General features: G+C 38.2%; 1 protein-coding gene across 1 annotated transcript; it reads left to right on the forward strand.

Annotated features, from left to right (window-relative positions):
- Window positions 1–23,400, forward strand: LOC101720618 (zona pellucida sperm-binding protein 3 receptor). Its single transcript, XM_087194190.1, is given in 11 exon segments — window positions 1–282; window positions 465–550; window positions 657–711; window positions 1,378–1,611; window positions 2,587–2,724; window positions 3,235–3,334; window positions 7,492–7,577; window positions 7,741–7,935; window positions 8,589–8,771; window positions 10,031–10,228; window positions 21,942–23,400. Coding segments are annotated over 8 exon segments (1,023 nt in total). The 5' UTR covers window positions 1–282; window positions 465–550; window positions 657–711; window positions 1,378–1,529; the 3' UTR covers window positions 21,983–23,400.
- Window positions 23,401–24,280: the final 880 nt, after the last annotated feature.

Below are 24,280 nucleotides of genomic sequence, written 5' to 3' on the forward strand. Positions count from 1 at the left end.
GAAGGGGAGGGGGAGGGAGGAGCGTGTGATCCAGAAGACCTAACTTCCAAAGCCTACAGTTGAGTGAGGTTGTGCCGCTTCTCTCTGGAAACGTGTGACGTCACAATCAGCGGCACTGGCGTGGGGAGGTTTAGAATGTTGAGAGTCTGGCGTGAGATCTTGCTCAGTAAATGAGGGGAGCTGCTGCATGTAGAGTGAGGAGTACCTCAAACTCCCCTCTCTCAGTCCCACACAAAGTAGGCAGGGACAGCTTGGTGAGGACCACAGGAAGACTGACTTGCCGTGAGTAGATTTGTGTCCACAATTTATACAAATAAGGAGAGATGGTGGTAGAAATCATTTCGGTCCACCTAAGGGTTTAGAGTGAAGGTGGGATCATGTATATCATTGCTTTCATATATCACTTTGGGTTTTAGGAATTTCTTAAGGAAAGTTATAATTTGTGAGGATTTTTTTCCATATAGGAGATAAGAAGGACTTTATAAGAATTTTGCATTAATCAGAGAAAAAATCTCTGATTAATGAATGACCAGGACCAAGAAACCTAAAGGTAAGAGTAAGTTTCCTTTTTTCCCTTTATTTTATTTTATTTTTTGTGACAAACCATGCTTTGAAAATTCCGAACTGTCTCAGCATATGGCTGCTTTTGTTGACAGTTGCCATGACAAACTGGTCCAGGCAGGCAGATGGGCAGATGCTGCAGATGAATAGGTACTGTAGATGGGTCTCCAACTCTAGTCCTCTGCCTCGTTGTTTTCTTGCTTTTCTTACATTTGTTCCCTTTTGTGTAACTCCTGTGTCATTTGCTTATTCAGATCGTCTTACAGGCACCCCTGGCCAGTTCCAATGGTCCCCTTAATCAACCTCCCTGTGACCTTTCTCTGCCTCCAATCTGCCTTGAACACATCTGCCATAGTGATCTCCTCAAAACACAGTAATGATCTCACTCAAAAACAAACACATTTATAAATGAAAATGACTCTCCATTTTCTGATTCCAAACTCCCAATCCTGACACTGAAACCTCATTCAAATCCACTTGGAATCTGCCTGTTGTAAACATTCACCTCCCTACCAACATTCCTTAACTTCCAAGAAAACTGAACTGCTGATGATTATTTCCCAGGAGTAACTTTACCTTCTCACTGCTGTGTTTTCACTTGGTGTTTACTTTTGGCATAAAACGGCCTATGCTCATCCTCCTAATTTCACAGCAGTATGGACCAGAGGCCCAGGCTACCTCTCATGTAGAATTAAGTGGCTCCAGGGCCCGATAGTATAAGCAGTTGTTTATTGTATGTATTTGTATTTAATGCTTTTTCTTACTTATTTGATTGCAATTTCTTTGAAGATGGTTCCCATGTGATTTTTTTCCTAGTACTTTATGACAAATAGGAGTTCAAGACTACTGTTGAGTTTTTCAGCAGAAACATACTGAAGAGGAGTCGGATCACATGCTCCCCAAGAGCTACTACGCGTGCATTCCCGGAGGGCTCCACCTTTCCCAAAAAGGGAAAACTGGGAGCCAGCATGTTCCCCAGGCTGTGGACAGTCTCTGATCCAATTCTGTTCCAAGTTATTCTGGTAGCTGCTCTGTTGGCTCCTGCTCTTGGTGAGTAATGGGGAGATCATCTGGGCTGCTGTCTCCTCATGGGTTCATCACAGGCCTTTCTGCAAGAGATGTCGAACAGATAGATATCTGTGTTTCACATCTTGGGAATATTTAACAGCCAGGAATTTCAGGAAATTTGGTATTATAGGCGCTGTTAAGGGGTGTTTCATAGATATTCTTGATTTTCCCTTTTAGAATTTCCTCTCAAAGCGCCTGAAACAACCTAACTGCAAAGAAATCACGACTTGAAATAAATATGTTACCTGTCAACTTGACTGTGAAAAACAGTCATTGCTAATGTGTCAGAATGGAGGGCAGATGTAGATAATTCTGCTGGGGCCTCTGGAAGGGAACTTAAAACTTTATTTCTTGCTAGAGAAATAGATTTAAGTTTTTATTTTCCAAGGGTTAATGTATTCTCACATTGTGATGCCTTTGAAAAACATTTTCATGTTGGAGTAGGCAATCTAATTGAAATTAAAAAGAAATCCAAGAGAACATAATTAAGATAGTTCCTTCTCATCTCGAATTCCAGATATAACTAATGATATTACTGATATGATACGTTTTTACTGAGGGAAGAAATAGTGAAAAATGGCCTCACACAGGTGATTGTCCCGTGAGTAGGCAGGCAGAAGTGAGCAATCTGAGAGAACAATGAAATTAAGAGCTCCCCAGCCAGTTTTGACAAATTATCACCTATTCAAGGAAGAATAGACGAACATGTTTTTGCCTTTTAAAATCATTGTTGTTGTTATGGTTCATCGAATAGCATGCATTGCTGATCACTTACGGTGTTCACTGAACTTTGGAGCCAAAGAGTCGCAGTAAGAGAAACACGGTCTCTGCTGTGAAAGTCTTACTGCTCGTTCGTTCTCAACGCCTCTGTCTGGAGGTGTGACTTCTGGTTGTCCTTGTCGCTTTTGTATCCAGGTGACTGTGGTCCTCCACCCACTCTTCCTTTTGCGTCCCCAGCCATGCAGTCATATGGGACAAACTTCACAACTGGAATTGCTCTGAGATACAACTGCCACCGCGGCTACTGGAGAGTCAACTCAAGCTACGTTATTTGCGATATTAATGGATCATGGATCTACAATGTCTTTTGTGCCAGTAATTGCCAACATTTATTCTTCTCAATTGTGCTTTATTTTTCTTTAATAAATTCCTTAATTCATAGGAAAATCTTTGAGCAAATGGTCTTAAAAGTTAATATCACCTATACTATTTGGAAAAAGTCAATTGGGGTTACATAATGAAATATTTTTCCAACACAAAGGGCATAGAATCTATTTCCCCTTTTGTCTATTTTTTATGACCAAAGATGTACATTTTTGAGAGCATAAACTTATGTGAATAACTGGTCAATATACCACATCCTGTATTATCACAGAGGTTTAATTAAATGAAATTAGGTAGTTTTTCATCTTTTAAAAACATGTTAGAAAAATGAGTTATACTTTTTATTTTTCCTCATAGTAAAAATTAAATGAGTCAGAATCAGAAACATGTATTGAAAAATAACTCTGGATCGATCTGAAAGATAATTAACCAGACATTTTTTCTAATGTTATAGCTTGTGATTATTGGTAGCCTCTAATCACCAGTTCCATTTTCCTTCAGACAGGCGATGCAGACACCCAGGAGAGTTAGCCAATGGGAAAGTAGAAATTATAACTGATCTGCTCTTTGGTTCAACCATAGAATTCAGCTGCTCAAAGGGGTGAGTAGAAGGAAAACTAGAAGATTATTTTTGTAGTTAATTTTTTGTACAGAGTTAATACATTCATATATTTCAAGAACAAAATTGTATACAGGCAAGGTGGCTCACATGAGCCTTTAGTCCTAGCATTCTGTGGGGCTGAGGCAGGAGGCCTGCAAGTGTGAGTTTAATCTGGGAAACAGAGCAACTTAGAGAAATGCTGTCTCAAAATAAAAAAATAAAACCTAAAAAAGGCAGGGGATGTAGGTCAGAGCAAAGGCCCTAGGTTCAATCCCCAGTTCTGGGGGAAAAAACCCAACAACAACAGTAAACACTGTGTGCTAATGTACACATCAAAAATTCTCATTTCCCCTAAGTCTCATTCATCCAGTTCTTCTCTGCCTTCTGACAGGAAGTGACTTTAGTTTCTGATTTATCCTCTTAGCAAGACTGAAGTAAACCCAAGTGAGCACAGACATTTTTATCAATATTTATGTCCTTCTTTTACAAAGAAGATATCAGACAGAGTATGTTGTTTAGAATTTTCCTTTTGCTTTTTTTCTCTTGACAAAATTGCCATGACTGAGTGTTGTTTGTGTTCCCCAAACTTATGCTTTAATTTCTAATGTGATTGTATTTGGAGGTAGGAGTCTTTAGGGGGCCACTAGTCATAAGGATGGAGCCCTCATGAAGGACTTCCTGGCTTTTAAAGGAGGTACTTGAGAGAGCTTGCTGATTGTGCATGTGAGGCCACAGCAAGAAGACAGCCATCTGAAAACCAAGAAGTAATCGTATGCCAGAGCCCAACCATCTAGCACCCTTATCGCGAACTTTCCAGACCCCAGAACTATGAGAATGAAATTTGTACTGTTCAACCCATGCAGCCAATCGCATTTTGTTACAGCAGCTGGAACTAAGACAAATACATACTCAAGATCTTTGACCTTCATGCACCAAGGGTTCCTTCATTCTCTGTGTGTTTATGAGTATTGTGCTTGTTAGTTTCCCATTGCTGTGACAAAATGCCTGTGTTTTGGTTTTTTTTTTTACTTCTGTTGCTACCATTTCAGAAAATTCAGGTGACTAGCTTCTGATTTTCCTATATTTTGTTGTCCTCTGAACTTGGCCTGGGTGGTTGGAGATCTGGGGTTGCATTATGCTTCTCTGTGTTGCGACAAAGTACCTGAGATCAAACATTTTAAAAGAGGAATGACTTGCTTTGGCTCCTGAGTATGGAGGTTTCAGTCCAGGGTTGCTTGGCCTCATTGCTTTGGGTCATAAATATGCTCCCTTCCTGGCAGCTGAGGAGCAGAGAAGTGAGAGCAATAGATGAGGAACTCTTCAAACACAGCCCAAACCAATAGAAGTAAAGAAATCATAAAATCAGATCTGAAATTAGTGAAATGGAGATTAAAAGTACAATGCAGGGGATCAGTGAAAGAAAGAATTGGCTATTTGAAAAGATAAACAGAATTGATAAGCCCTACCAAGTGAACCAGAAGAAAAAGACCCAAATTAATATAAACACCACAAAGGACAATATTACCTGCTATACCACTGAAACTAAGTGGATTATTAGTGAGTATTTTTAAAACTTATATTTAATAAATTGAAAAATCTAGAAAAACTTGATAAATTTCTAGATACATATGGCCTACCACACTTGCACCAAGTGCATATAAAATAAAAAGATCGATAACAAGCAATAAGATTGAAGCAGTAATAAAATATTTCCAAACAAAGAAAAGCCGAGGACCTGATTGATTTACCACAGAATTTTACCAGATCTTTACAGAACTACCACTAGTGCTCCTCAGACTATTCTCTGACATAGAAAGGGAAGGAGCATTTCCAAATTCATTCTACAAAGCTAACATACCTCTGATATCAACAAAAACAAAAACAATAGACCAATATCCTTGATCGATATAGATAAAAATCTTCAAGATTCATGCAAACAGAATCAAATAACACATTAAAGGGATGATCATAGAGCATGATCAAGTTGGTTTCATCCCAGCAATGCAAAGATAGAGAATAGTTCAGTGTACTTAAATCAAAAAATGTAATACACCACATAGGAAGAACCAAAGATGAAGGCAACATGACCTCTCAATAGATGCAGAAATAGCTGTTGACAAAATTCAACACTACTTCATGATAAAAACTTTAAAAGACTAGGTATAGAAGGATCTTACCTCAATTAAAGCTATCTATGACAAACCCACAAGCAACGTCTTACAGAATGTGCAAAAATTGAAAGTACTTCCTCTAAACTCAGTAATGAAACAAGGATGACCACTTTCATCACTTCTGGCCAATATAGTACTTGAAATTTCATCCAGAACAAGAGAAAAAATAAAAGTGGTACAAATAAGAAAGGAAGAAGTTAAATTATCCCTATTTTCAGATAATATGATTCTTTATGTAGAAGATGCTAAAACTCTGCCAGAAGACTTTCAGAGCTGATTAACAAATTCAGCAAAGTGGTAGGATATGAAATCAGCATAAAAATAAATAGCTTTTATATACACCAATAATGAACCTTCTGAGAAAGAAATCATGAAAATAATTTCAACCACAATAGCTCAAAAAATACAGTACTTACGAATAAACATAACCAAGGAGGTGAAAGTCCTCTCCAGTGAAAATTACAGAATAATGAAGAAAGAAATGGAAAAAAGACATTAAAAGATGGATTATTCTCTATTTCAAAATACACTTCAAAGTCATAGTAATAAAAACAGCATGGTACTGACACAAAAATAGACACATAGACCAGTAGAATAAAGGGTATAGAAAGAAACCTAAGCAGCTGTAGCCATTTGATTCTGGACAAAGGAGCAAAAAATTTATGTTGAAAGAAAGAGAGCCTTTTAAATTACTAGTGCTGGGAAAACTAGGTATCTATATATAAAAGATTGAAATTAGATCTTTATCTCTCACATTGTACAAAAATCCATTCAAAATGGATCAAAAATCTAACACCTGAAACTCTGAAACTCCTAGAAGAAAATGGAGGAGAAAAATTGAAATCATAGGTTCAGACAAAGACTCCTGAATGGGACTCTAATAACACAGGAAATAATAGCAAGAACCAACATGTAAGATTACATCAAATTTTTAAAATTTCTGCTCAGAAAATGAAACAATAAACACAGTGAAGAGACAACCAAAGAATGGGATATAATCTTTGCCAGCTACTATTCTATTAGAGAGCTAATGTCTAGAATATTAAAATGAATAAAAAATTAACACCCAAACCCCCAAATATATTGCCCAATCATTAGAATTGAACACTTTTCTTAAGTACAAATGGCCAATAAATATAGGAAAAATGTGGAATGTCTCTAGCCATCAGGGAAATGCAAGTCTAAATTGTATTGAGATTCCATCTCACCCCAATCAAAATAGCTATCATGGGCCAGGGATTTAGCTCAGTGGTTCCACTGCCTGCTTTGCCAGTGCAAGGTCCCTAGTTCAATCCCTGGTACCAAAAAGAAAAAAAAAACCCCAAACCCCAAAATAGCTATCATGGAGGATCCAAAAAACATGGTAAGGATGCAGGGTAAAGATACTGTGAAAATTAGTAGGAAATTAGGTTCTTTAAAAAAAAAACCCTAAAAATAGAGCTATACGTTGATTCAGCTCTACCACTCTTTGGTATTTTCTCAAAAGGATTAAAGTCAGCATAGTGTAGAGATACTTGAATACTCATATTTTTTGAAGTATAATTCTCAACAGATGAACAGATGAAGAAAATGTGGTATATATACACAATACATGTTATTCAGCAATAAAGAAAAATATTTCAAAATCATGTCATTTGCGGGAAAGTGGGAGAAATTATGTTAAGTGAAATGAGAACATCAACTTGCACATGTTTAAGCTCATGTTAGGAAAATGGGGGAATAGATGGTGTAAAAGTAGAAGGGAGCCTGTTAGAGAAGACGGAAGAGATCGGAAGAGGAGATAGGGAAGGAGAAGGGAAGAATGGGGGAGTGATTAAGTATTTACATGCGTGTACAAATATGCCAAAATGAAACCTGCCAGTGTGTATCACGAACACATATAAATGAATGAATAATGAAAAAATTCCATTTGTTGAAAATGTGCTAAGCAATCCTTGTTTTTGTTACAAGATAAATCCCACTGAAATGTTTGACCTGTTCTTTCAGATACAGCCTCGTTGGTTCAGCAACTAGTCAGTGTGAGAGCCAGGGTAAAGCAGTTGACTGGAGCTATCCTCTCCCATAATGCATGAGTAAGTAAAGAGTCTTTCTGCCATACACCTAACCTATATCAGGGGTAACACTTCTGTGCATCTTCTCTGCCTCCTGGGTCCTTCCTATGAATCTGCAGGAACTTTAGATCTGCAACAGTGCCTTCTTTAATTATACGCCTTTCTCTTCACTCTTTCATGTCAGTTGTCAAATGTGAGTCCCCTCCAGACATCAGCAATGGGAAACACAGTGGTGGAGATGAAGACCTCTACACATATGGCTCCTCGGTCACCTACAGCTGTGACCCCAACTACTCCCTCGTAGGCAACGCCTCCATTTCCTGTGTGGTGGTGAATAAAACAGTAGGTGTCTGGAGCCCAAGCCCTCCTACCTGTGAAAGTAAGTGACAGTGATGCACTGGAAGTGTTTGTACTCCTTTGTTTAAGAGAAAAGGGTAGATGTACTTACCGGCATAAATGGAATAACGTAAAGACAAATTCAGCATTGTAACAATTTCTTTGTTTGATTAATGTTATACAGCAAAATCTCCTGTGGTTTTTATGGCCACAAGATTTTCAAGCTCCTTCCTAACATACTGTTAGCATGGCTAACTCCCCAGGGTATTAACCAGGACCGTTAAGTCTTCTAACACTTCTATGTCAAAATGTCCACAATCATTTCAGCAGGGGAAGAGAGCAATGAGGGTCAATCCCTGGCTCTTAAACTCTTTGACCTGGAAGTGACACATGTCATTGTCATTTCAGCCTTTTGGAGGGTTGTGAGTTCCTAGCTTCCAGGTTTAAACATTGCCAGTTTTTACTGAAGACAAGGTTAGAGGATTTTATCTATAATGACCCACATGATGGGTCCTCAGTTTCCAGAGCACCCTAAGGAATGAAAGAACATTTCAAACTCAATCTAAAATGTTTCTTTTGTATCCACTTGGTGTGAACTCATATCTTGTCTTCCTTGGGGCCATACCAACATTTGTCATCACATCTTTATTGTCATTTCTCTTTTATACTCTGACGTCTTTTTCTATACTTCTTTAGAAATCATCTGTCATCACCCACATATTCCAAAGGGAACAGTTCTTTCTGGATTTGGACTCTTCTACCCTTACCAAGACACTCTCGTGATTAGCTTCAACAAAGGTTACATCCTCAGGGGCAGCAGTGTGATCCACTGTGAAGCTAACAGCAAGTGGTACCCTTCTGTTCCCACCTGTGAGCCCAGTGAGTAGTGACCGCAGGCCAGCTGTACGTCCCACCTGAAGTCATTCAAAAGTATGGCGGTGGCATGGTCACAGGCACAGCCCACTTTAATCCCAGGAAGCATCAAATCTATACTTTCCCCAGTTTCTTGTTAGAAACAAGATTGTTAGTAAACTTTTAGCATTATTTGAAGGATTTTGTATATATCATATACTTGTCACACCAGTGACTTTGCTGATATTGTTGATTATATATTTAATACAAAAGTTTTCACACAGGTGTTGGTAAAGTTCCTCTTCCTAACAAAATCCCCAATTCCTGAGTATTTGTTGGACGATGGAAGTGAAATTCCTTCTAGACAGCTCCTTTCTCTAATTTATACAGAGATGTTCCTCGAGCCACATTAGTCTCCATGATTCAACATTTGACATTGTAAATATATACAGGTCACTCCTAACCTTAATATTGCTAATATTTTATTTAAACTTTCCTACACACTGAACACTGTTCTAAGAGTTTTATATTAATTAAATCATTTTATATTTACAGCACTCCTAAGAGATAGCTACTGTCTGTATCACATTTCAGGGATGAGAAAACAGAGACATTAAGCAACTATCATAAGTTCACATAGTTAATCAGTGGGGAAGCCACCACACATTGTGGCTTGTCTATTCCCTTCTGTCTTGATAAGAGCTGGGTATTATTTAAATGTGTAATGATAAAGTTTAATAAATGAGTAGCTTGATAGACATGTGTGCCCTCTTTAATGTACACGAACCATTAGTACTGATTGAGTAGATGGAAATACAAGACCAAAAGCTAATACACAAAGATCACAGGGGCTTTTCTGGCCACTTCTGCCGTTTGGGTGGTGGCAGTGCTGTAATGACCAGGGGGATGTCTCTTATTTTAATGCCCCATTTGGCAGAGAGATCTGAAAGTTAGTCTCATCCTGGAGCAGTGGTCCTAATGCTTCCCCAAAGATGGGCTGTGCCATGTGCAGTGCGGTAGAAGCAGAGCTACAGTACCATATGGTTGGAGCAACACATGAAGCTCTGCTCAGCCCCATGGCCTGTCCCTCACGACAGCCTCCCCAGAGCCCCGGTCTTAGTGCTCTCCATTGGTCTTCAGGGCAGTGAGGCTGCTGAGTCTTCTTGGCATTCTCAGTTTGTCTCTGTCACCCGGCTGCTTGCTGAATGAATATAATGTCATTTTTCTGTACCAGTGTCATGGATTGCTCTGCCATTTCTCCCCCTTCCTGCTCTCCTTATGCTCAGATGGTTGTCGTGTCTTACCAGACGTCCCCTATGTTTCCTGGGAGAGAAGTCCGTTTACCATAAGGAATCAAGAAGCATTTGTGATTGGGACACAGGTGAAATATCAGTGCAAGCCTGGCTATCGACCAGCTCCGCATGAGCCTCAGGCTGCCATCTGTCAGGAAAATTTGACATGGGCAGTTTCCAAAGGGTGTGAAAGTAAGAGAATTTGAACTTTTTTTGATGGTGGTGGTGAAGTATATTTGTTTGTGTCTGTTTTCTTCTATTGAAAAGGTTGAGCACAATCCCTTAACTTTGGGGGGGACTTGCTTCATTGCATAGTGTATAGTAATTTTGGAAACCTTCACTGTGTGCTAGAAAATACGCACATTTTGCAATTATTGGTTTCAACGTTCATGTATATCGGTTAGGTCCAATTAGTTTTGATGATGTTTCAATCTACATCTTTAGTTTTATTGACTGTTTACTGACTATTTAGTATAGAGAATGACTTATTATGAATTAGTTGTTATTTTGTAGTTTACTTGAAACCATTTTTTCTTTTCATACTTTGAGACACTTTTAGATGCATACAAGTTTAGAAATGTACACTTCGCTGGTGAATTTAACCTTCAATTATGATGAAATGATGATCACTGTTAATTATTTTATCTTTAAATTCTACTTTTATGTTAATGTAGATCAAGGTCTTATTGAGTTTGTGTTTTCAGGGTTTATTATTTTTAGTCTCTTAATTTTTTTTTTGGTACCAGGAATCGAACTTGGGACCTTGCGCTTGCAAGGCAGGTGGCAGCGGAACCACTGAGCTAAATCCTGGCCCTAGTTTCTTAATTTTTAACTTTATGTAATTTTATGTTTTAAGTGTATCCTAAAAGAGGTAATAGATATTTTAACATTATTTCACAATTTTCCTGATTTCTTTAGAGCATTTATTCTGTGAAGTTAATGTAATTGTTAGTATATTTGAATTTATATCTACTATCTTACTGTTTACTATGTTTTCTCCTTTTTAACTTGTTCTTCAATTTTCCTGTTTACTTTCTCATTTTTCTATTTTCAATCAGTATATGTGTGTTTTGTATATGTCTCACTTTTCTTATGCTCTTTACCCTGACATGCCTTTCCCTCGTCCCAGGAAATGTAAACTTTTAGAAATCTTTTACTTCTACCTCATTGATATGCTTTTTTGGTTTTCAATTTTATATGTCTTAATTCCATTTTACTGTTATTATTACTATTGTTATTACTATTGTTTCTAAGGCATAGAAGCAGTCTAGCTGTGCCTGTGTAATCACTGTTTTTATTTTGTTTAATTCTCTCTTGCCCCCTTGTCTTGCCTGAGAGGCACTGTTTCCCCTAACGAGGGTCTGCTGATGATCAATGTCTCTTTTTGTTTTTCACAATCATGTCTTTATTTCACCTTAATATTGGAGGATATATTTGAAGGATACACAAGCTCAGATAGGCAGCTGTTGTCTTTGACTGTATGGAAGACTTCACTTCCTTGTGTTCTGCCTCTGAACGCCTCTGTCCAGTCTTGCTGTTGTTTACACTGATCCCTTGCAGGTCATCTGATTTTCCTGATTTCTCCAAGTTGTCTTCTTGTTTTCAATAGTTTTTTGAGGTCTCTCCAGCTTAGTTTTGTGTTTATTTTCCTTGAGATTCTTTTTTTAAAAAAAATAACTTTATTATCAAACACACACACATGCAAAAATTAAAACCATTCAAAGAAGAACAATGCAAGGGGAAAAAAACTACAATAATATTCAAATACAGTAGAAATCAACCAAAACAAAACTGAAAAGCACTTAAACATTTTTTCCATATAACTTAAAAAAGCATCTCAAGCACGAACAAGACACCAGAGGATGTAATTTGTTTCAGAAAGATCCCCAAAACCAACATTGAACAAATAGTGGTCTGGAAAAAAACTCCAGTTAGCTAGCAGACTCCACGTAAGCCAAACTTCTCCCTAATTTAAATTTTGACACACTCATAGTACACGCGATGGAAACACAATCCGAGAAATATGTTATTAGGCAATTTCATCCATGTGTATCCTTATTTACGCTCTCAGTTTCTCACACTAGAGAAACTATTTGGTATTTACACGTGTGTCCTATTTATTTCACTTAAGAGGATGGCCTCAATATGCATCCATTTAGCTATAAATGTCTCTAGTTTCTCATTCTTTATGGCTGAGTAGTACTCCATTTTATAAAAAAACCACATCTTCTTTATCCAGTTTCCAGTTGATGGGCACTTGGGTTGTTTCCAAACTTTAGCTATGTGCTGCTATAAACATGGGTGCACATATATCACTGTGGCATGATTCTTTTCTTTTGGGAAGATACCCAGCAGGAGGATAGCTGGGTCAAGTGGGAAGATACCCAGAAGGGGAATAGCTGGGTCAGATGGGACCTCCAGCCCTAGTACTTTGAGGTATCTCCATACTGATTTCCACAGTGGTTGCACCAGTCTGCACTCCCACCAACAATGGAGAAGGGTTCCTTTCTCCCCACACCCCTGTCAGCATTTGTTATTGGTTGATTTCTTGATAGCAGCCATTCTTTCTGGGGTGAGGTAGACTCTCAGCATTGTTTTCATTTGCATCTCTCGAATGACCAGTGATGTTGAACATTTTTTCATATGTTTATTTGCCATTTCTACTTCTTTGTTTGAGAAATGTCTGTTCATTTCAGATGGCCATTTTTGGATTGGATCTTTGAAACCTTGAGATTCTTAAAACTTCTCTAATCTAAAGATTTATCTTTCATTTGATTTTTTTCAACTTCAAATACTTTAATATTTCAAATAAATACTCTCTTTGAATATTCGTTTGGTTCTATTGCCTCTCTGTGTCCTTCTGGTTCTTCAATTATGTCTAGGTTACATCCTTATTCTGGTTCTTCTCTATTTCCTAGGCTTTTGTCTGTGTGTAACTTTTTGCTTCTAGTTGATTTACTATGAATATAAATTTCAGTATTTATTTCTTTATATACATATACTCTGATATTAATTACTAGTTCAATTGTTAATTTTAGTTATATTTTTCAGTTTTAAGATTACCACTGTACTGATTTTTCTACCCAAATTCTTAGGGTTGTCTTTTATTTCCTTGTACATTATAAAGCAAAATTGTCAACAGTCTTTATCATGAAAGAATGTTGAATTTTAAGATAATCATAGGGTTTTTCCCGTTGTTCTGTTAATGTAGTATATCATGTTTATACATTTGCATATGTTGAACTATCCTTGAATCCCTGGGATGAACCACAACTTAGTACTGAGTAATCCTAATGAACTGCTGGATTTGGTTTGATAATTTTTTATTGAGGATTTTTATTTCTCTTCTCTTCAGATATTGACCTGTAATTTCTTTGTTGTAGTGTCTTTGGCTGGTTTTGGTATCAAGATGATGCTGGCCTTGTAGAATAGGTTTGGGAGAATTCCCTCCACTTCATATTTTATATAACTTAAAAAGAACCGGTATTAGTTCTTTTTAAATGTTTTAAAATATTCAGCAGGAAAGCCCTTTGGTCCTAGGCTTTTCCTTGATGGGAGGCTCATTACTGATTCAATCTCATTACTCATTACTGTTTTGTTCAGCTTTTCTATTTCTTCATGCTCCAATCTTGGCAAGATGTATGCATCCAGACATTTTTCCATTTCTTGTGGTTGTCAAACCTTTTTTCATATAGTGTTTTTATAACAGTCTCTAATGATGCTGTGTGTTTATGTGATATCAATCGTAATATCTTCTTTTGTCTCTAATTTTAGATATTTGAGTTTTCTTTTTTCTTAGTTAATCTAGCCTAGGGTTTGACAATTTTATCTTTTTAGAAAACCAACTCTTCTTTTACAGATCTGTAAATTTTTAGTCTTGAGTTCATTTTGGCTCTGATCTTTATTACGTATCATTTTCTGATTTTGGATTCATTTTATTCTTGTTTTTCTAGTTACCTGGGATGCAATGGTATGTTGTTTATTTGAAATCTTTTTGCTTCCTTGATGGAGAAGAGTAGTGTTATAAGTATCTTCCTTAAAATTGCTTTTGCTATATCCCATAGTTCTGGTATGTTGTGTTTTCATTATCATTTTTTCAAGAACTTTTAAAATATCCTTCTTAATTTCTTCATTGATACGTTACTTGTTCAAAATATATTGTTTAATTTCTATGTAGTTTTATAATTTTCAAAGCTTTTCATGTTTCTTTAATATTTATTGTAAGACAGATTTGCTGGTGATAAATTGTTTCAGCTTCTGTTTATCTAGGAATATCTTTATCTCTCCTTCATTTCAGAAGTACAGCTGTGTTGCTGCAGAATTTTTGATTGGCAATGTTTTTCCCTTCGCATTGTGAATATAGCCTTCCACTCCCTCCCATCCTTAAAATTTCTTCTGAGAAGTCTGTCGTTCAGTGAATTGGAATATCCTTATGTGTTGTTTCTTTTGTCATGTTGTTAGAATCTTTGCTTTGTCTTCAGTGTCTGAAAGCTTGATTGTAATGTGTCTCAGGTAGACTTTGTTGGGTTGAATCTGAGCAGGCTTATTGCAATCCTCTCTGGGTTTGGAGTATTTTCTGATATTGTTTCTTTGAATAAACCTTGTTCTCTTTTGGCATTTGTAAATCCCTTTTCTTTTTGTATTAAATTCTTTTATTGGTACATTGTAGGTACACAACACAATTACATTCCTCACTGGGAATTGTACCTGTACATCATGCATCTTGGTTCTTATTTTTTCCCCATTCCCTGCCCTCCCTTCACCCCCTCCACCCTTCCCTATTTACAAAGACTTTGTTTCCATTTTTTCCATTTCTCATCATTTTTCCTTTCCCTTCTTTCCTTTCCCCTGCCCCTCCCACTACCCCTACCCCTTTGGACCTTTTCTTCCTATTTTGCATTATCGATTATTCATTCTAATCATTGGTACATTTTAGGTATACAATATAATGACATTCATCATTGGAAATTTGCACCTTTACATAGTCTCTCTTGGTTCTTATTTTTCACCCTTGCCCAGCCCTCCCTTCAACCCCTCCAGTCCTCCCTATTTACACAGATTTTGTTCCTATTTTTCCATTTTCTCATATTAATCCCATTCCCTTCTATCCTTTCCCCTAGCCCTCCCACTTCCTTCCCCTTTGCCCCTTTTCTTCCTATTTCACATGACCTATTATACATTTAGTCCTTATTTACACTTTCAGTTTCTCACACCAGAGAAACTATTTGGTATTTACACATGTGTGTCCTATTTATTTCACTTAAGAGTATTGCCTCAATGTGCATCCACTTAGCTATAAATGTCTCTAATTTCTCATTTTTTATGGCTGAGTAGTACTCCATTTTATTAAAAAAACCACATTTTCTTTATCCAGTCTCCAGTTGATGGGCATTTGGGCTGTTTCCAAGTTTTAGCTATTACAAACTGCACTGCTATGAACATGGGTGCACATATATCACTGTGGTATGATTCTTTTAATTCTTTGGGGAAGATCCTCAGCAGTGGAATAGCGGGGTCAAATGGGACTTCCAGTCCTAGTTCTTTGAGGTATCTCCATACTGATTTCCACAGTGCTTGCACCAGTCTACACTCCCACCAGCAGTGGAGCAGGGTTCCTCTTTCCCCACAGCCCCACCAGCATTTGTTATTGGTTGATTTCATGATAGCAGCCATTCTTTCTGGAGTGAAGTGGAATCTCAGCATTGTTTTCATTTGCATCTCTTGAATGACCAGTGATGTTGAGCATTTTTTCATGTATTTATTTGCTATTTCTACTTCTTTGTGTGAGAAATGTCTGTCCATTTCAGATGCCCATTTTTGGATTGGGTCTTTAAATTTGGGAGGTCTGATCTTTTTAAGTTCTTTATAGATTCGAAATAGCAGACCTTTGTCTGAGGAAGAGCAGGTGAAGATTTTTTCCCACATTGTGGGTTGTCTCTTCACACTGCTGGTGGTTTCTCTTGCTGTGCAGAAGCTTTTTAATAAGAAGAGATCCCACTTGTTGATTGTTTGTGCTAGTTCACAGGCAACTGAGGTTTTGTTCATGCAATCTTTTCCTACACCGATGTCTTCAAGGGTTCTACCTAACCTCTGTTCCAACTGGTTCAGAGTTTCTATTTTAATATTTAGATCTTTAATCCATTTTGATTTTAGTTTAGTGCATGGTGAGACATAATAGGTCTAGTTTTAATCTTTGGCAAATGGAAGCCCAATTTTTCCAGCACCATTTATTAAAGAGGCTATCTTTCCTCCAATGAGGGTGTTTGACTACTTTTTCGAAGATGAGATGGCTGCATTGTGTCAGGCGTTGTTTCAGCACTTCTAATCTGTTGCACTGGTCCTCAGGTCTGTTTCTTTGCCAGTCCCATGCTGTTTTTATCACAGTAGCTTTGTAGTAGAGTTGCAGGTTGGGGATTGTGATACCCCCTGCCATGTCTCTGTTACCTAGAATTGCTTTTGCTATTCTGGGACTCTTCTTGTTCCAAATGAATTTTTGGATTGTTTTCTCAAGGTCTATGAAGTATGCTGCTGGGATCTCAATTGGAATTGCATTAAATCTATATAGCAGTTTTGGCAGTATGGCCATTTTCACTGTATTAATCCTTCCTACCCAGGAGCAGGGGATGTCTGTCCATTTTCTGATATCATCTTCAATCTCTTATTCAGAGTGCCATACTTTTCAGAGAAGAGGTCTTTGATTTCTTTTGTTAGGTTGATTCCTAGGTATTTCAGTTTTTTGGATGCTATTGTGAAAGGAATTATTTGCCCTATTTCTCTCTCAGTGAGTCTGTCATTGGTGTAGAGGAATGCTATTGATTTTCGTGTGTTAACCTTGTAACCAGCTACTTGACTGAATTTGGTTATTAAGTCTAGAAGACGTTTGGTGGAGTTCTTGGGGTCTTCTATATAGAGTATCATGTCATCTGCAAATAATGACAATTTGACTTCCTCATTTCCTATCTTTATTCCTTTTATTTCTTTCTCTTATCTAATTGTCATGGCTAATGTTTCCAGAACTATATTGAACAAGAGTGGTGATAGTGGACATCCTTGTCTTGTTCCTGATTTTAGTGTGAAGGATTTCAGTTATTGACCATTTAGTATGATATTGGCTGTTGATTTTTTATAGATGGCTTCTATCAGTTTGAGGTAGAGACCATCTATTCCAATTTTTTGTAGGGTTTTATCATAAATGCATGTTGGATTTTGTCAAATGCTTTTTCTGTGTCTATGGAGATAATCATATGGTTTTTGTCCTTGCCTCTATTGATATAGTGTATTACATTAATTGATTCTCATATATTGAACCATCCCTGCATCCTTGGGATGAATCCCACTTGATCAGGGTGTATGATCTTCTTGATGATCTTCTGCATTCTGTCTGCCAGTATCTTATTAAGGATTTTTGCATCTATGTTCATTAGTGAGATTGGCCTATAGTTCTCTTTTTCAGTTGGGTCTTTCTCTGCTTTGGGGATCAAGGTGATGCTTGCTTCCAGGAATGAATTTGGGAGTATTGCTTCCCTTTCAATTTCATTGAAGAGTTTAAACAGTAGTGGCAGCAGTTCCTCTCTAAATGTCTTGTAGAATTCAACAGTGAAGCCATCAGGTCCCAGGCTTTTCTTAGTTGATAAGTTTTTAATTACATTTTCAATTTCATTGCTTGATACTGGGTTGTTCAGAATTTTTAGGTCTTCTTCGTTCAACTTTGGTAATTCATATGTATCTAGGAATCTGTCCATTTCTTCTGTGTTGTCCATCTTATTGGTGTATAGGTTCTGGAAGTAGGTATTGATGATCCTCTGGATTTATGCTGGGTTTGTTGTCATTTCACCCTTTTCATTCCTAATTGCATGGATTTGGGCCTTGTCTTTCCTTTTTCTGACAAGGTTGGCTAAAGGTTTGTCAATTTTGTTGATTCTTTCAAAGAACCAACTCTTGGCTTCATTGATGTTTTGTATCATTCTCTTAGTCTCCATTGCATTGATTTCTCCTCTGATCTTTCTAATTTCCTCCCTTGTATGAGCTTTGGGGTTGTCCTGCTCTTCTTTTTCTAGAAGCTTGAGGTTCAGCATCAGGTTGTTTAATTGGGATTGTTCTGTTTTCCTAATATGCGTATTCACTGCTATAAATTTCCCTCGTAAGACTGCTTTCATTGTGTCCCATAGATTCCGATATGTTGTATTGTCATTGTCATTTAATTAAAGGAACTGTCTGATTTCTTCTTTAATTTCCTCTGTGACCCATTGGTTATTCAGAAGTGTGTTGTTCAATTTCCACATGTTTATGAAATTTTTTGAGTTTCTTTTGCTATGGATCTCCATTTTCATCACACTATGGTCTGATAATGTATAGGGGATAACTTCAATTCCTTTGCACTTACTTAAACATGTTCTATGTGTGAGTATGTGGTCTATTTTGGAGAATGACCCATGTGCAGCTGAGAAGAATGTGTATTCTGATTTTGTGGGGTGGAAGACTCTGTAAACATCTGTTAAGTTCATTTGTTCAAGGGTTCGATTGAGTTCTAGTATTTTATTACTTATTTTTAGTCTAGTTGATCTATCTATTTGTGACAGTGGGGTGTTGAGGTCCCCCACTACAATTGTATTAGTGCATATATGACTTTTCATGTCCATTAGTATTTGTTTTATATAGTTGGGTGCACTAGTGTTTGGTGCATAGAGATTTATGATTGTCATCTCTTCCTCTTGGATTCTTCCCTTTATGAGGATGTAATGTCCTTCTTCGTCTCTCTTAATCAGTGTTGGTTTGAAATCTACTTGATCTGCCAAGAGGATAGCTACTCCTGCTTTTTTTCGGGTTCCTGTCGCATGGAGTATTGTTTTCTACTCTTAAACTTTCAGTTTATGAGTTTCCTTTTGAATTAAGTGTGTTTCTTGTATGCAGCATATTGTTGGATTTTGCTTCTTGACCCATTCTGTCAGTCTATTTCTTTTGATTGGTGAATTGAGACCATTAAAGTTGATGGTTATAACTGATACGTTATTGACTTGTCATTGTCATGACTTTTTCTTTTTGTTGGGTTCTCCCCCTTTACATTTAATTTCTTGTCATGCCCAATGGGTTCAGTTCTGCTGTGCTTCCTGGGGTTGTGATCCTCAATGTCTGTTCCTAGGATATTGTGTAAAATTCTTTGGAGTGCTGGTTTGGTATTCACGAAGTTCCTAAGGTGCTCTTTGTCATGAAAGTATCTAATTTCTCCATCCATTTTGAAAGATCGTTTTGCAGGGTACATCAATCTGGGTTGGAGGCTGTTTTCTTTTAGGGCTTGGAATACGTCACTCCAAGCTCTTCTTGCCTTGATGGTTTGTGTTGAGAAGTCTGCTGTGATTCTGATGGGCTTTCCTTTGTATGTGATTTGTTTCTTTTCTCTGACTGCTTGGAGAACTTTGTTCTTCTGTTGTGTTCCTGGAATCTTAACAATTATATGCCTATGTGTAGATTTTTTTGATCAAGGCTATTTGGAGTCCTATATGCCTCACTTATCTGTATGTCAAGCTCTTTTCCCCTGCTTGGGAAGTTTTCTGCCATTATTTCTGTGAAGAGGTTTTTTATGTCATCTCCACTCTCTCCTGTTTCTTCATTGAACCCAATCAGTCTTATCTTATTCTTCTTTGCATCATCCAGCAGCTGCTGGATTGATTTCTCATGTTCCCTTTTAATTTTGAAGCAATTTTTCTTTTCCTGGTCACTTATTTCACTCTTATCTTCTACATCTGAAATTCTGTCCTCACATTGGCACATTCTGCTGTGTAGACTTTCAATGGAGTTTTTCATGTCCTGGAAATCTATTTGCATCTGTTTTATGGATTTCATTTGTTTCTTATGTTGGAATTCCATCATGTTCCTCAGCTCCTCTCTAGATTTATTAATCATGTCTTGCACTAGGGGCACCATTTCTCCTGTTATCTGAGAAATTATTTCTGATTTCATTTTTTCCAGATCCCCTTTTGTTGCCAGCTCAGTGGGTCCAGGTGGTTGAGTATCAGAGTGTTCCATCTCATTTCCCTTTGGGGTTGCTGTAGGTGATCTGGAAGTCTAGTTTTGAGACTTATTTACATGTTTTCTCATTTTGACTCAGGTGGGGGACTGTTAGTGCCTGCATGGATTACCTCCTCTGAGCTGGGTGAGGTGGGACAGGGGCTGGGAGCAGCGGTAGAGATGGTGACCCAAAAGCCCCTTCCTGTGGGCCCGGAGCAGCGGGACAGAAGGTGGCCCCAAAGCCCTTTCCTCTGGGCTGGGAGCAGCGGGAGGGATGGTGGCCGGGAAGCCCCTTCGTCTGGACCAGGAGTAGTGGGTCGACGGCTCAGAAGCCCCTACCTCTGGGCTGGGAACAGCGGGACTCAGTACCTTGGTTTGGTGGTCTGGTGTCCTCTGCATCTTTGAAGTGTGGAACCAGGTGGCTGCCTGTCTGCAGCGGGGTGATTTGGTGTCTTCCGCGCGACTGAGGACCTTGGTAGGGCGTGCGCAGACCTTCCTGTGTGCAGCGGGCTGATTCGGCATATTCTGCACTCCTGGGGACCTCGGTAGGGCGTGGCCAAACCTGCCTGTCTGCAGCGGGTTTATTCGGCGTGTTGTGTGCGACTCAGGACCTCGGTAGGGCGTGCACAGACCTGCCTGTCTGCAGCTGGCTGATTCGGCGTGCTCTGTGCGACTCAGGACCTCGGTAGGGCATGGGCAGACCTGCCTGTCTGCAGCAGGGTGATTCGGCTTCTTCCTCGCGACCCAAACAGATATTTTTAATTGTATGGATGAGTCACACCTGAGTGTTGGACAACGAGTCTATTCATGATCAAGGCATTTTTGGGGATCAAATGTGTGACTGAGACATGTCCTAGAGGACACTCAAAAAAGCTCTCCACTGTCTTTGTGTGTGTGGGTTAAATACAGATATATAAGAAAAACTTCAATTGCAAGGGGGTTAAAAGTACAAAAAAGAGACTCTCAGTGTGTACACAAAACCTCCATTAAAGGAGGTTAAGGAAAAGTCAGTAACAGGACCAACCAAAAATGGAAAACAAAAATTCTAGGCCTAGAAAAACAAAGCTGTGAAGAAAAAATTCTTCACGGGACACTGCCTCACATAGTTTGCTGGACACAAACTCCATTTTCTAGATTTACAAGAGCTCTAAGGATGTTCTTTGATTCTCGTCAGTTACACATCATAAAACCAGTTAAACGGGTCTAAATTTTGCCTTAAATGTAAAAACTAAGTTAATATATACAAAGATTTCTATATAACTGTGACATTCATTATTGCTGACTTCATGGTACATTAAATATATTTATGTTTCGTGAATATAGAAGTCTTCAAAGATACAAAACTAAAAAACATCTCATACTGGCGACTTTCAGGTTAAAGTTATTTATGGTGGTAAACATTTTCTTTAGGTTCAAGCATTTGGCTTTCCCTTAGTTGTGTTATAGCTAGTTATGATAATACATGCATGTCAGTCCAGCATGAGACAACCAGCCAGACGAGGCAGATATTTTTTTCAAGACTTATTCTTATGTGATTGTTATGTGTATGTTATCTACATGCTACCACAGTTAGGGATGCTCAAACATTGTGTGGTCTAGGTCATTCTAAAAGTTAAAGGTTGGACATTAATAATATATAAGGTGCATCTATGGACAGTATATTCTTCTTCAATGACACTATCGAAAGATGACAAATTTAGATAAAAGTTCTTTAAGTCATAAAGATAAAAAGGTTTTCTATACTAAGGTAAACATTTAAATGTGTTTCAAAAATAATGACAAAACCTAATGGTTTGATATAATACTATCATGATGATTGTTATGCTAAAAGGTTATGCTGCTCTTGGTCTCAAGTTTTCTCTGTAAAACTTTATAATCGTTACCTGTTAACATTCTACAGGGATTCTACAGTGGTTCAACTCCAATGACAACCATGATTGATAAGAAAATAACAGTTCCCTGGCCATATTACAAATTCCAAGGTGCTTGATATATGTGAGAAGATTATTAAATTAAATCTACTACTCTAATTATAATACTGGTATAACTGATCTTCTGGGTGTTCAACAACTGAGGTTTAAGAGACCAGAGCTGAAAAGGTACATTGGTCAAGAGGACAGTCAATATTTTGGCCCTGGCCCTCCAAAGTCAACAAGCACCCTAAACATAAGAGGATTTCTTCTACATGATCCTATAACCTTGGTGAGTCACCTAATCTCCTGAACGGGAAGATTGTTAGACCCCATAGGACAGGTGTCAACCAATTTACAGTGTGCTAAAAAGGAGGGTCACCAAAAAACCAACAAAACAAAAACTTGTTCAAATGGGAAGGGAACATGGAGGGGGAAGTGGGGAGGAAAGAGAAGGAAAAAAAGAGAAGAATGGAAACAAAGCTTTTGTAAATAAGGAGGGGAAGAAAGATTGAAGGGAGGGAGGGGTATGGGAAAAAGAAGAAGCGATATACTATGTACAGGTACAAATCCCCTATGATGAATGTGATCACTGCGTATATCATTGGGACTTACATCAGGGTCAGAGGTAGGCTGACAGGCAGAGCACAGGAAAAGACAGGTGCTCAAAGCCAAGATAGTAGTGTCCCCTACCTCCAATGAAATACAAAGGAGGCAAGAAAGGGGGGCTACTAACTTTAAAAAGCTATGGTATGTGTATGTATTCTCATTCTAGGGCCTCTATTTTGCTGTACTAGATAACACACATCTCCTTAATTACTAACTTTTAACTTGCCTTTCCATAAGACTCCCCCTAGCCAACCTGTAAATCCCAGCGATAGGCCCTGACAAAGACAAATGGGCAGGAAAATAACCAAAGCCCATCAAGAAACATGTGCACAGACACTGGCCCCTGGGTTAGGATCCTGTGGCCCGGGATCCACCCATGAAAGTTCAGAGATCCAATCAGGTCGTGACAAGTTCCAGGTGCCAACTTGGGGGGGAAGGCCTTTATCACCCGATAAAAATAGCTGGAGACAAAGGCCTGCAGAAATCCATCTTTCTGGAACCCCCTACCCCTATTTGGGGCAGCTTTCTGCCTTCTGCTTTTTTCTTCCTTACAAATAAAGTGCCTTCCTTTGTAACTCTGTCCCTTTAATTCATTACTGGTGCTGAGTTAGCTGCTCATCCCACTGGAACACCAGTGCTCATTCCCAGATGCAACAGCCACACCTCTCCTCAGCCCCACATAAAGGGACAGAATATGCAGATGGTGACACCAGGAGGGCTGGAGCCCAGTTTTCCTTCCTAAGAAAGGTGACAATGAGTTTAAGATGTCTGGAAGTGATAAAGCAAGGGTGGAGACCTACATTGTCTGTCTGTGCTCCTCCTCCCCCGAGTTCCTCTTCTTAAAAGACCTCTGCCCAGCTGTAAACAGTGAGATGGTGATTTGAGGCAAATGGGCCTCTCTATCTGTGAATAAAGCTTTTTTCCTTTTCATCCAAATATATGTCCTCCTTTAATCTGGTAGGTGGCAAGCAGAGGAACCTAAAAATAGGAACCTAAATGGCTTGGAATTGTGTAAGTTGTAGAGGAAGGAGAAATGGAGAAAGGCATAGAAAATTTAATGATATAATTGCAGAAAATGTCCCAAGTCTTAGGACAGACATGGACATCTAGCTGCATGAAGTTTACTGGTCTCTAGGCAGATACAACCAACCCATGTAAGGTCGCCCCGAAGCTGTCAAAAGTCACTGCAGAGAACCTTAAAAGGAGTAGGAGAAAGGTGTCAAGTTACAGATAAGTGAGCCCAAGTCAGACTATCAGTGAATTTCTCAGCAGAAACCCTGCTGACCAGGAGAAAGGAGAATCCTATGTTCAGAGTGCAAAATGAAAATTAATTGCCACCCTAAAATACTATAACCTGCTCAACTGTGTTTCAGAAATGAAGAGGAAATGAAATCTTTCCCAGGTAGGCAAAAGCTGAGGAATTCAGCCTGAGCCTGATAACAAATTCTTCAGGCAGCACTTTAGCTGGTGGCAAATGGATGCTAATTACTTACATGAAAATATATAAAAGTATAAAACTCACTACCAGAAGTAATTCACAGTCAAATTCAGAATACTTCATTTTTGTAATAGTACTGTGTAAATTTTTCAACTCTCTAGTAAGAAGTTTAAAAATCAAATGTAGGTTATTAAGGAATACACAATATAAAAAGATGTAAATTTTAGCAACAAAAATTTAATTATGGAGTGAAAGTGTAAAGAAGATTTAAATGTGACTAAA

This window comes from Heterocephalus glaber, unplaced genomic scaffold (assembly GCF_053883595.1).
Source record: "Heterocephalus glaber isolate CG9 unplaced genomic scaffold, H.glaber_assembly_v1.0 deba00001600, whole genome shotgun sequence".
Taxonomy (NCBI): domain Eukaryota; kingdom Metazoa; phylum Chordata; class Mammalia; order Rodentia; family Bathyergidae; genus Heterocephalus; species Heterocephalus glaber.